The following is an 11,359-nucleotide window of genomic DNA, read 5'->3' on the forward strand; positions in this document are numbered from 1 at the left end:
CCCCCCACCCTCTCCCCCCACCCTCTCCCCCCACCCTCTCCCCCCACCCTCTCCCCCCACCCTCTCCCCCCACCCTCTCCCCCCACCCTCAGACTCCCCCCCCCCCCCCCAGACTCCCCCCCCCCCCCCCCCCCCCTCAGACTCCTCCTCTCCCTCCCCCCCCGTCTTTGTGCAGTGTCAGGATTCTTGGGGCTAAAAGCATTGGGGGATATGGGAGGAAAGGGGGGAATCAGGAGCTTGGATTTGATGATCAGCCATGATGAAAATGAATGGCGAGGCAGCCTCGATGGGCTGAATGGCCTCCTCCTAGTTTCTCTGTAACTGAATAGTCTTCTGTGAACAAGTCAGGATGAGGAATGTTGACTATGAATTATTGATTTGATTTATTATTGTCACATGTATTGGGATACAGTGAAAAGTATTGTTTCTTGCTCGCTATACAGACAAAGCATACCGTTCATAGAGTACACAGAGGAGAAGGAAAGGAGAGGGTGCAGAATGTAGTGTTACAGTCATAGCTAGGGTGTAGAGAAAGATCAACTTAATGCGAGGTAGGTCCATTCAAACGTCTGGGGGCAGCAGGGAAGAAGCTGTTCTTGAGTCGGTTGGTGTGTGTTTGGAGCAGGAATAGGCCTTTCGGCCCCTCCATCCTGCTCTCCCATTCACTAAGATCATGGCTGATCTCATTATAACCTCAACCCCACATGCGGCACGGTAGCACAGTGGTTAGCACTGCTGCTTCACAGCTCCAGGGACCCGGGTTCGATTCCCGGCTCGGGTCACTGTCTGTGTGGAGTTTGCACATTCTCCTAGTGTCTGCGTGGGTTTCCTCCGGGTGCTCCGGTTTCCTCCCACAGTCCCAAAGATGTGCGGATTAGGTTGATCGGCCATGCTAAAATTTCCCCTTAGTGTCCTGGGATGCGTAGGTTAGAGGGATTGGTGGGTAAATATGTAGGGATATGGGGGTAGGGTCTAGGTGGGATTGTGGTCGGTGCAGACTCGATGGGCCGAATGGCCTCTTTCTGTGCTGTAGGGTTTCTAAGTTTCTAAATTCCTGCACGTTCTCCCCGTATCTGCGTGGGTTTCCTCCCACAGTCCCAGAGATGTGCGGGTTAGGTTGATTGGCCGTGCTAAAAATTGCCCCTTAGTGTCCTGAGATGCGACCCCTGATAACCTTTCACCTCCGATAACATTCCCCACCGCCTGCCCCAGTTAATCCAGAATCTATCTCCCTGTGCCTGAAGATTCTTCCCAGTCTCTGCTCCCACTGCCTTTCGAGGAAGAAAGTTCCGGAGACTCACCGCCCTCTGAGTGAAAACATTTCTCCATCTCAAATGGGCCCCCGCTTATTTATAAACCGTGACCCCCTCCCCCTAGTTCTAGATTCTCCCACAAGAGGAACCACCCTCTCCACATCCCACCCTGTCAACACCCCTCAGCATCTAAAGGTTTCAATCAAGTCGCCTCTTGCTCTTCTGAACGGCAGCGTATACAAGCCTAACCTCCCCAACCTTCGCTCATAAAACAACTCGCCCACTCCTGGTCTTAGTCTGGTCGTCAACAGTCCCAGGACATTTGAGACACAAAGGCACAAACACACACACATTTTCACACCTGCACACATGTATTTACACACTGTTAAGGTGCTGGAGCAGAGCTCCCAAGTTACGTTAGGACCTCAATCATTCTTCTATTTTGGTATAAGTGTGAGGACAGGTTGCTTCACTCTGTGAGAAATTCCGCTGACAATTAGGGAACCTTTTATCGCAAAACAAACTTTATTGAATAACACAGATTAACTATCACTCTTCACAAATGAAGCAGCTTAACTTTTAATCATAGAAACCCTACAGTGCAGGAGGAGACCATTCGGCCCATCGAGTCTGCACCGACCACAATCCCACCCAGGCCCTACCCCCATACCCCTACACATTTACCCCACTAATCCCTCTAACCCACGCATCTCAGGACACTAAGGGGCAATTTTTAGCACGGCCAGTCAACCTAACCCGCACATCTTTGGGACTGCGGGAGGAAACCGGAGCACCCGGAGGAAACCCACGCAGACACGGGGAGAACGTGCAAACTCCACACAGACAGTGACCCGAGCCGGGAAGCGAACCCAGGTCCCCGGAGCTGTGAAGCAGCAGTGCTAACCACCCGATTAACAGATGCACAATATTTAAAATTGGAAATAAAAACTTTTAGTTTCTAACTAACCAAGGGGTAACCAAGAAGGTAGATGAGGGCAGTGCAGTTGATGTTATCTACATGGAATTTAACAAGGCCTTTGACAAAGTACCGCATGGTAGGTTGTTGCATAAGGTTAAATCTCACGGGATCTAGGGTGAGGTATCTAAATGGATACAAAATTGGCTTCTTGACAGGATGTGGAGATGCCGGCGTTGGACTGGGGTGAACACAGTAAGAAGTCTCACAACACCAGGTTAAAGTCCAACAGGTTTATTTATGGTATTTGCTACCAAATAAACCTGTTGGACTTTAACCTGGTGTTGTGAGACTTCTTCTTGACAGAAGCCAGAGAGTGGTTGTAGAGAGTTGGCCTGTGACCAGTGGTGTGCCTCAGGGATCAGTGCTGGGTCCACTGTTATTTGTCATTAGTATAAATGATTTGGATGAGAATATAGTGGCAGATGGACTTCAACCCGGATAAGTGTGTGGTGATCCATTTTGGCAGATCCAATGGGATGAAGCAGCAGTATAATATGAAGGGTACCATTCTTAGCAGTGTAGAGGATCAGAAGGACCTTGGGGTCCGGGTCCATAGGACTCTTAAATCGGCCTGGCAGGTGGAGGATGCGGTCAAGAAGGCGTACGGCGTACTGGCCTTCATTAATCGAGGGATTGAGTTTAGGAGTCGGGAGATAATGCTGCAGCTTTATAGGACCCTGGTTAGACCCCACTTGGAGTACTGCGCGCAGTTCTGGTCACCTCATTACAGGAAAGATGTTGAAGCCATTGAAAGGGTGCAGAGGAGATTTACAAGGATGTTGCCTGGATTGGGGGGCATGCCTTATGAGGATAGGTTGAGGGAGCTTGGTCTCTTCTCCCTGGAGAGACGAAGGATGAGAGGTGACCTGATAGAGGTTTACAAGATGTTGAGAGGTCTGGATAGGGTAGACTCTCAGAGGCTATTTCCAAGGGCTGAAATGGTTGCTACGAGAGGACACAGGTTTAAGGTGCTGGGGGGTAGGTACAGAGGAGATGTCAGGGGTAAGTTTTTCACTCAGAGGGTGGTGGGTGAGTGGAATCGGCTGACGTCGGTGGTGGTGGAGGCAAACTCGTTGGGGTCTTTTAAGAGACTTCTGGATGAGTACATGGGATTTAATGGGATTGAGGGCTATAGATAGGCCTAGAGGTGGGGATGTGATCGGCGCAACTTGTGGGCCGAAGGGCCTGTTTGTGCTGTGGCTTTCTATGTTCTATGTTCTATAGGAGGCATGGTTAGTAAGTTTGCAGATGACACCAAGATTGGTGGCATAGTGGACAGTGAAGAAGTTTATCTCGGATTGCAACGGGATCTTGATCAATTGGGCCAGTGGGCTGACGAATGGCAGATGGAGTTTAAGTTAGACAAGTGCGATGTGATGCATTTTGGTAGATCGAACCAGGGCAGGACTTACTCAGTTAATGGTAGGGCGTTGGGGAGAGTTATAGAACAAAGAGATCGAGGGGTACATGTTCATAGCTCCTTGAAAGTGGAGTCACAGATGGACAGAGTGGTGAAGAAGGCATTCGGCATGCTTGGTTTCATTGGTCAGAACATTGAATACAGGAATTGGGACGTCTTGTTGAAGTTGTACAAGACATTGGTACGGCCATACTTGGAATATTGTGTGCAATTCTGGTCACCCTATTATAGAAAGGATATTATTAAACTAGAAAGTGTACAGAAAAGATTTACGAGGATGCTACCAGGACTTGATGGTTTGAGTTATAAGGAGAGGCTGGATAGACTGGGACTTTTTTCTCTGGAGCGTAGGAGGCTGAGGGATGATCTTATAGAGGTCTATAAAATAATGAGGGGTACAGATCAGCTAGATAGTCAATATCTTTTCCCAAAGGTAGGGGAGTCTAAAACTAGAGGGCATAGGTTTAAGGTGAGAGGGGAGAGATACAAAAGTGTCCAGAGGGGCAATTTTTTCACACAGAGGGTGGTGAGTGTCTGGAACGAGCTGCCAGAGGTAGTAGTAGAGGCGAGTACAATTTGGTCTTTTAAAAAGCATTTAAACAGTTACATGGGTAAGATGGGTATAGAGGGATATGGGCCAAATGCGGGCAATTGGGACTAGCTTAGGGGCTTTTAAAAAAAAAAAAAAGGGCGGCATGGACAAGTTGGGCCGAAGGGCCTGTTTCCATGCTGTAAACCTCAATGACTCTAACTTATCACTGTTCAGTTCCAAATAAGCAACATTCCTCTTACAGATGCAAAAGCCACTTTATATAATTAACACGCGGACATGCACACTCCTACACGAATACATACGCGCACACAGACATGTGCGTACACACACATGCGCACATACATATATGAGCACGGACACACACGCACACATGTAAATGCACAAACACATGCATGCTTGAGCACCCGTGTGAGCACGCACGCGTGTACATGTGCGCGCACACGGGCACAAACAGACATGCATGCACAAACACACGTACACGCACAAATGCATGCACGCACAAACACGCATGTGAGCACGCGCATGTATGAACACGCATGTGAGCGCACGCATGTGAGCGCACACATGCACATGAGCAAGTGCGTGCATTCACACGCCTGCACGCACAAACACTCATGCACGTGTGTGTGCGTACACGCACGCGCACGCACACAGGAACACACGCACAAACCACCAAACATTGACGTGGGTCCATGTGGTTGACTTTGACAGGGACTGACGAAGATTCCGTGGGCAACGATTACGAGGTTCACCTGGAGATTGTGGAAAGCAGGTCAGATCCCAATCGCCGTCCCTCCTTGTTAGAATGTGACAACTTTGTATGGGATGTAATGTGACCAATGGTGACAAGCTGTAAGGGTCAGCTGACCCAGTAAAGGCGGCCAATGACAGAATGATGTGATGGTCAGCTGACTCACGATAAATAAGAACCTGTTGGGAATTGTGGGGGGGAGCTTGGATTGGCCCAGAGCGAGGCCCCACGTTTGGAGCAATGAAGTATTCTTCACTAAACCCTTTTTCTTTGATAAGTTGGAGTACGTTTTGTTACATTTTCAATATCTCAATTTGAAGAGTTCCTTCTGAAGACCATGAGAAATAGGAGCAGGAGTCGGCCATCTAGCCCCTCGAGCCTGCCCCGCCATTCAATAAGATCATGGCTGATCTGAAGTGGATCAGTTCCACTTACCCGCCTGATCCCTATAACCCCTAATTCCCTTACTGATCAGGAATCCATCTATCTGTGATTTAAACATATTCAACGAGGTAGCCTCCACCACTTCAGTGGGCAGAGAATTCCAGAGATTCACCACCCTCTGAGAGAAGAAGTTCCTCCTCAACTCTGTCCTAAACTGACCCCCCCCTTTATTTTGAGGCTGTGCCCTCCAGTTCTAGCTTCCTTTCTAAGTGGAAAGAATCTCTCCATCTCTACCCTATCCAGCCCCTTCATTATCTTATAGATCTCTATAAGATCCCCTCTCAGCCTTCTAAATTCCAACGAGTACAAACCTAATCTGCTCAATCTCTCTCCTCATAATCAACACCCCTCATCTCTGGTATCAACCTGGTGAACCTTCTCTGCACTCCCTCCAAGGCCAATATATCCTTCCGCAAATAAGGGGACCAATACTGCACACAGTATTCCAGCTGCGGCCTCACCAATGCCCTGTACAGATGCAGCAAGACATCTCTGCTTTTATATTCTATCCCCCTTTGCGATATAGGCCAACATCCCATTTGCCTTCTTGATCACCTGTTGCACCTGCAGACTGGGTTTTTGCGTCTCATGCACAAGGACCCCCAGGTCCCTCTGCACAGTAGCATGTTGAAATTTCTTTCCATTTAGATAATAATCCAATTTGCTGTTATTTCTTCCAAAGTGAATAACCTCGCATTTGTCAACGTTATACTCCATCTGCCAGATCCTCGCTCTCACTAAACACTCCTCACTAAATCCCCGGCGCCATTTATCATGCGCCATTTTACTCAGAAAGGCGAGCTCTCCGACTCATGATTCTTCGGCTGGCGACACATGCGGCGTTAAGAGCTTGGCAGAACATCTTAGAAACCCTACAGCACAGAAAGAGGCCATTCGGCCCATCGGGTCTGCACCGACCACAATCCCACCCAGGCCCTACCCCCATATCCCTGCATATATTTTACCCGCTAATCCCTCTAACCTACGCATCTCAGGACACTAAGGGGCAATTTTAGCACGGCCAATCAACCTAACCCGCACATCTTTCGGACTGTGGGAGGAAACCGGAGCACCCGGAGGAAAGCCACGCGGACACGAGGAGAACGTGCAAACTCCGCACAGACAGTGACCCGAGCCGGGAATCGAACCCGGGTCCCTGGAGCTGTGAAGCAGCAGTGCTAACCCACTGTGCTACCGTGCCGCCCCATTGAGCTTCACACATGGGAGAGTCAGTCAGAGGGCGCACGCCCACCCTCAGAATCGTAGGCCTCTGGCTTCAGGCCTCACCCTGGAGGCCTTAAGCATAAAGGCTGGTACTGAGGGAATGTGGAATTGACTTTCAGATGGCCTGAGGCAGCCACACGACCAGAAAAGATCTCAAAATAAGATTTACAGCCGGTCAAACACTTTCTTGAAAGGTGGACGACCATCTTAATGGCGGGGAGACCACAGTTAATTTATGCACAGCAAGAGGTGATGGCTTAGTGGTTGCTAGCGCTATCATAGAATCCCTACAGTGCAGAAGGAGGCCATTCGGCCCATCGAGTCTGCACCGACCACAATCCCATCCAGGCCCTACCCCCACATATTTACCCGCTAATCCCTCTAACCTACGCATCTCAGGATTCTAAGGGGCAATTTTTAACCTGGCCAATCAACCTAACCCGCACATCTTTGGACTGTGGGAGGAAACCGGAGCACCCGGAGGAAACCCACGCAGACACGAGGAGAATGTGCAAACTCCACACAGACAGTGACCCGAGCCAGGAATCGAACCCGGGACCCTGGAGCTGTGAAGCAGCAGTGCTAACCACTGTGCTACCGTGCCGCTAGTCTATTAATCCAGAAACTCGGCTAATGTTCTGGGGGACCCGGGTTCGAATCCCGCCACAGCAGATGGTGGAATTTGAATTCAATTTTAAAAATCTGGAATTAAGAATCTACTGATGACCTGTTGTCGGAAAAACCCATCTGGTTCCCTTTAGGGAAGGAAATCTGCCGTCCTTACCCCGGTCTGGCCAACATGTGACTCCAGAGACACAGCCTATGTGGTTGACTCTCAACTGCCCTCCAAGGGCAACTAGGGATGGGCAATAAATGTGGGCCCAGCCAGCGACGCCCGTGTCCCACGAATGAATAAGAGGAAAGGTCCCACAAACAGCAATGCAATCGTGAGCAGGTCATCTGCTTTTTCATTTGGGAATCGATTGAGGGGTGAATATTAACTTTATTAATTAGTATCACAAGTAGGCTTACATTAACACTGCAATGAAGTTACCTTACGAATCCCCTTGTTGCCACACTCCGGCGCTGTTCGGGTAACACTGAGGGAGAATTTAGCACGGCCAATGCACCCTAACCAGCACGTCTTTCGGACTCTGGGAGGAAACTGGAGCACCCGGAGGAAACCCACGCAGACACAGGGAGAATGTGCAGACTCCACACAGACAGTGACCCGAGCCGGGAGTCGAACCCAGGTCCCTGGCGCTGTGAGGCAGCAGTGCTAACTACTGTGCCACCCCGGAAAGTGGATGCGAACCATGATCTTATTGATTAGAAGCGCAGGTTCGGAAGAGGCCGAGTGGCCTTTTCCTGCTCCTATCTCATACGATCATCCAGCCAAACGTGCCTGAACTCCAAAGATGTGCGGGTTAGGTGGATTGGCCATGCTAAATTGCCCCTTAGTGTCCAAAGATGTGCAGGTTAGGTGGATTGGCCATGCTAAATTGCCCCTTAGTGTCCAAAGATGTGCAGGTTAGGTGGATTGGCCGTGCTAAATTGCCCCTTAGTGTCCAAAGATGTGCAGGTTAGGTGGATTGGCCGTGCTAAATTGCCCCTTAGTGTCCAAAGATGTGCAGGTTAGGTGGATTGGCCGTGCTAAATTGCCCCTTAGTGTCCAAAGATGTGCGGGTTAGGTGGATTGGCCATGCTAAATTGCCCCTTAGTGTCCAAAGATGTGCAGGTTAGGTGGATTGGCCGTGCTAAATTGCCCCTTAGTGTCCAAAGATGTGTAGGTTAGGTGGATTGGCCATGCTAAATTGCCCCTTAGAGTCCAAAGATGTGCAGGTTAGGTGGATTGGCCATGCTAAATTGCCCCTTAGTGTCCAAAGATGTGCAGGTTAGGTGGATTGGCCGTGCTAAATTGCCCCTTAGTGTCCAAAGATGTGTAGGTTAGGTGGATTGGCCATGCTAAATTGCCCCTTAGTGTCCAAAGATGTGCAGGTTAGGTGGATTGGCCATGCTAAATTGCCCCTTAGTGTCCAAAGATGTGCAGGTTAGGTGGATTGGCCATGCTAAATTGCCCCTTAGTGTCCAAAGATGTGCGGGTTAGGTGGATTGCCCATGCTAAATTGCCCCTTAGTGTCCAAAGATGTGCAGGTTAGGTGGATTGGCCATGCTAAATTGCCCCTTAGTGTCCAAAGATGTGCGGGTTAGGTGGATTGGCCATGCTAAATTGCCCCTTAGTGTCCAAAGATGTGCAGGTTAGGTGGATTGGCCGTGCTAAATTGCCCCTTAGTGTCCAAAGATGTGCGGGTTAGGTGGATTGGCCATGCTAAATTGCCCCTTAGTGTCCAAAGATGTGCGGGTTAGGTGGATTGGCCATGCTAAATTGCCCCTTAGTGTCCAAAGATGTGTATGTTAGGTGGATTGGCCATGCTAAATTGCTCCTTAGTGTCCAAAGATGTGTAGGTTAGGTGGATTGGCCATGCTAAATTGCCCCTTAGTGTCCAAAGATGTGTAGGTTAGGTGGATTGGCCATGCTAAATTGCCCCTTAGTGTCCAAAGATGTACAGGTTAGGTGTATTGGCCATGCTAAATCGCCCCTTAGTGTCCAAAGATGTGCGGGTTCGGTGGATTGGCCATGCTAAATTGCCCCTTAGTGTCAGGGTGACTAGCTAGGGTAAATACATGAGATTAAGTGGATGGGGCCTGGGTGGGACTGTGGTCGGTGCAGACTCGATGGGCCGAATGGCCTCCTCCTGCACTGCAGGGATTCTATGATTCTTCTATGATTCTACTGACACAGCTGGTTAATTGAGATCACGAACACTCCTTTCCTTTCTGTTGCAAGGAAGGGTATGTTGAACTTGACCTGAGGATGGACCTTGGAATTATCTGGATAGTTAGAATGCTAATTTTATCTGATTTGCCTCCTCCAGCTCCTCGGAGACCACGAATCAGAAGGTGACTGATTGGGAATCCCAATTCGAAAGTGGTAAGTAATTGTCTATAATCGTACTGAGATACCTTTTGATTTGATTTATTATTGTCACATGTACCGGGATATAGTGAAAAGTATTGTGTCTTGCGTGCTATACAGACAAAGCATACCGTTCATAGAGTACATAGGGGAGAAGGATTTGATTTATTATTGTCACATGTATTGGGATACAGTGAAAAGTATTGTTTCTTGCGCGCGATACAGGCAAAGCATACCGTTTATAGAGAAGCAAAGGAGAGAGTGCAGAATGTAGTGTTACAGTCATAGCTAGGGTGTAGAGAGAGATCAACTTAGTGCGAGGTAGGTCCATTCAAAAGTCTGACAGCAGCAGGGAAGAAGCTGTTCTTGAGTCGGTCGGTGCGTGACCTCAGACTTTTGTATCTTTTTCCCAACGGGAGAAGGTGGAAGAGAGAATGTCCGGGGTGCGTGGGGGGTCCTTGATTATGCTGGCTGCTTTTCCCCGAGGCAGCGGGAAGTGTAGACAGAGTCAATGGATGGGAGGCTGGTTTCACGACCTTTCGTAGTTTCTTGTGGCCTTGGATAGAGCAGGAGCCCAGACCGAGCTGTGACACATCGGAAAGGATTACTTTCTATGGTGCATCTGTAAAAGTTGGTGAGAGTCGGAGCTGACATGCCAAATTTCCTTAGTCTTCTGAGAAAGTAGAGGCGTTGGTGGGGCTTTCTTAACCAGAGTGTCGGCATGGGGGGGACCAGGACAGGTTCCATAGAACCATAGAGTAGAATCATCATAGAATCCCTACAGTGCAAGAGGCCATTCGGCCCATCGAGTCTGCACCGACCACAATCCCAACCAGGCCATATCCCGTAACCCCGCATATTTACCCTGCCAATCCCTCTAACCTATGCATCCCGGAACACTTAGGGGCAATTTAGCACGGCCAATCCACCTAACCCACATGTCTTTGGACTGGGAGGAAACCGGAGCACCCGGAGGAAACCCATGCAGACACGGAGAGAACGTGCAGACTCCACACAGACAGTGATCCAAGCCGGGAATCGAACCCGGGTCCCTGGCGCTGTGAGGCAGCAGCGCTAACCCGCTGTGCCACCGTGCCATCCCCAGTTGTTGGTGATCTGGACACCTAAAAACTTGAAGCTCTCGACCCTTTCTACTTCATCCCCGTTGATGTAGACAGGGGCATGTTCTCCTTTACACTTCCTGAAGTCGATGACAATCTCCTTCGTTTTGTTGACATTGAGGGAGAGATTATTGTTGCTGCACCAGTTCCCCAGATTCTCTATCTCATTCCTGTACTCTGTCTCGTCATTGTTTGAGATCCGATCCAGCAAACTTGAAAATAGAGGCACTATGAGTCACAGAAAAGTGATAGAACGAGAGGTCAGTGCGAGATGGAAATAATACCGGAGAATAAGTGACAGATGGGCCTGCAGAGGAGGGGTTCTACTGGGACAAAACAATTGTGGGGGGTCAAGATGGAGGTTGTCCCAATACAACCCCCTTTCATTGAGCACTCACCTTTATTCTCCCATTAACACATTCTTGGGTCGCACAGTGGGTTAGCACTGCTGCCTCGCAGCGCCAGGGACCCGGGTTCGATTCCCGGCTTGGGTCATTGTCTGTGTGGAGTTTGCACGTTCTCCCCGTGTCTGCGTGGGTTTCCTCCGGGTGCTCCGGTTTCCTCCCCACTCCAAAGGTGTGCTAAATTGCCCCTTACTGTTGAAAGATGTGCGGGTTAGGTAGATTGGCCGTGCTAA

General features: G+C 49.5%; 1 protein-coding gene across 1 annotated transcript in view; it reads left to right on the forward strand.

Annotated features, from left to right (window-relative positions):
• LOC144489505 (uncharacterized) overlaps nt 1–9,616 on the forward strand; it is a gene marked incomplete at its 3' end in the record, with an annotated part of 36,592 nt that extends 26,976 nt beyond the window's left edge. Inside the window, exons 4-5 of the mRNA XM_078207370.1 lie at nt 4,917–4,977; nt 9,561–9,616. Coding sequence (XP_078063496.1) covers nt 4,917–4,977; nt 9,561–9,616 — 117 coding nt within the window. The remainder of the gene's footprint in view (nt 1–4,916; nt 4,978–9,560) is intronic.
• Between the last annotated feature and the right edge of the window lie 1,743 nt (nt 9,617–11,359).

The sequence above is a fragment of the Mustelus asterias genome, unplaced genomic scaffold, assembly GCF_964213995.1.
Source record: "Mustelus asterias unplaced genomic scaffold, sMusAst1.hap1.1 HAP1_SCAFFOLD_2253, whole genome shotgun sequence".
Classification (NCBI taxonomy): Eukaryota; Metazoa; Chordata; class Chondrichthyes; order Carcharhiniformes; family Triakidae; genus Mustelus; species Mustelus asterias.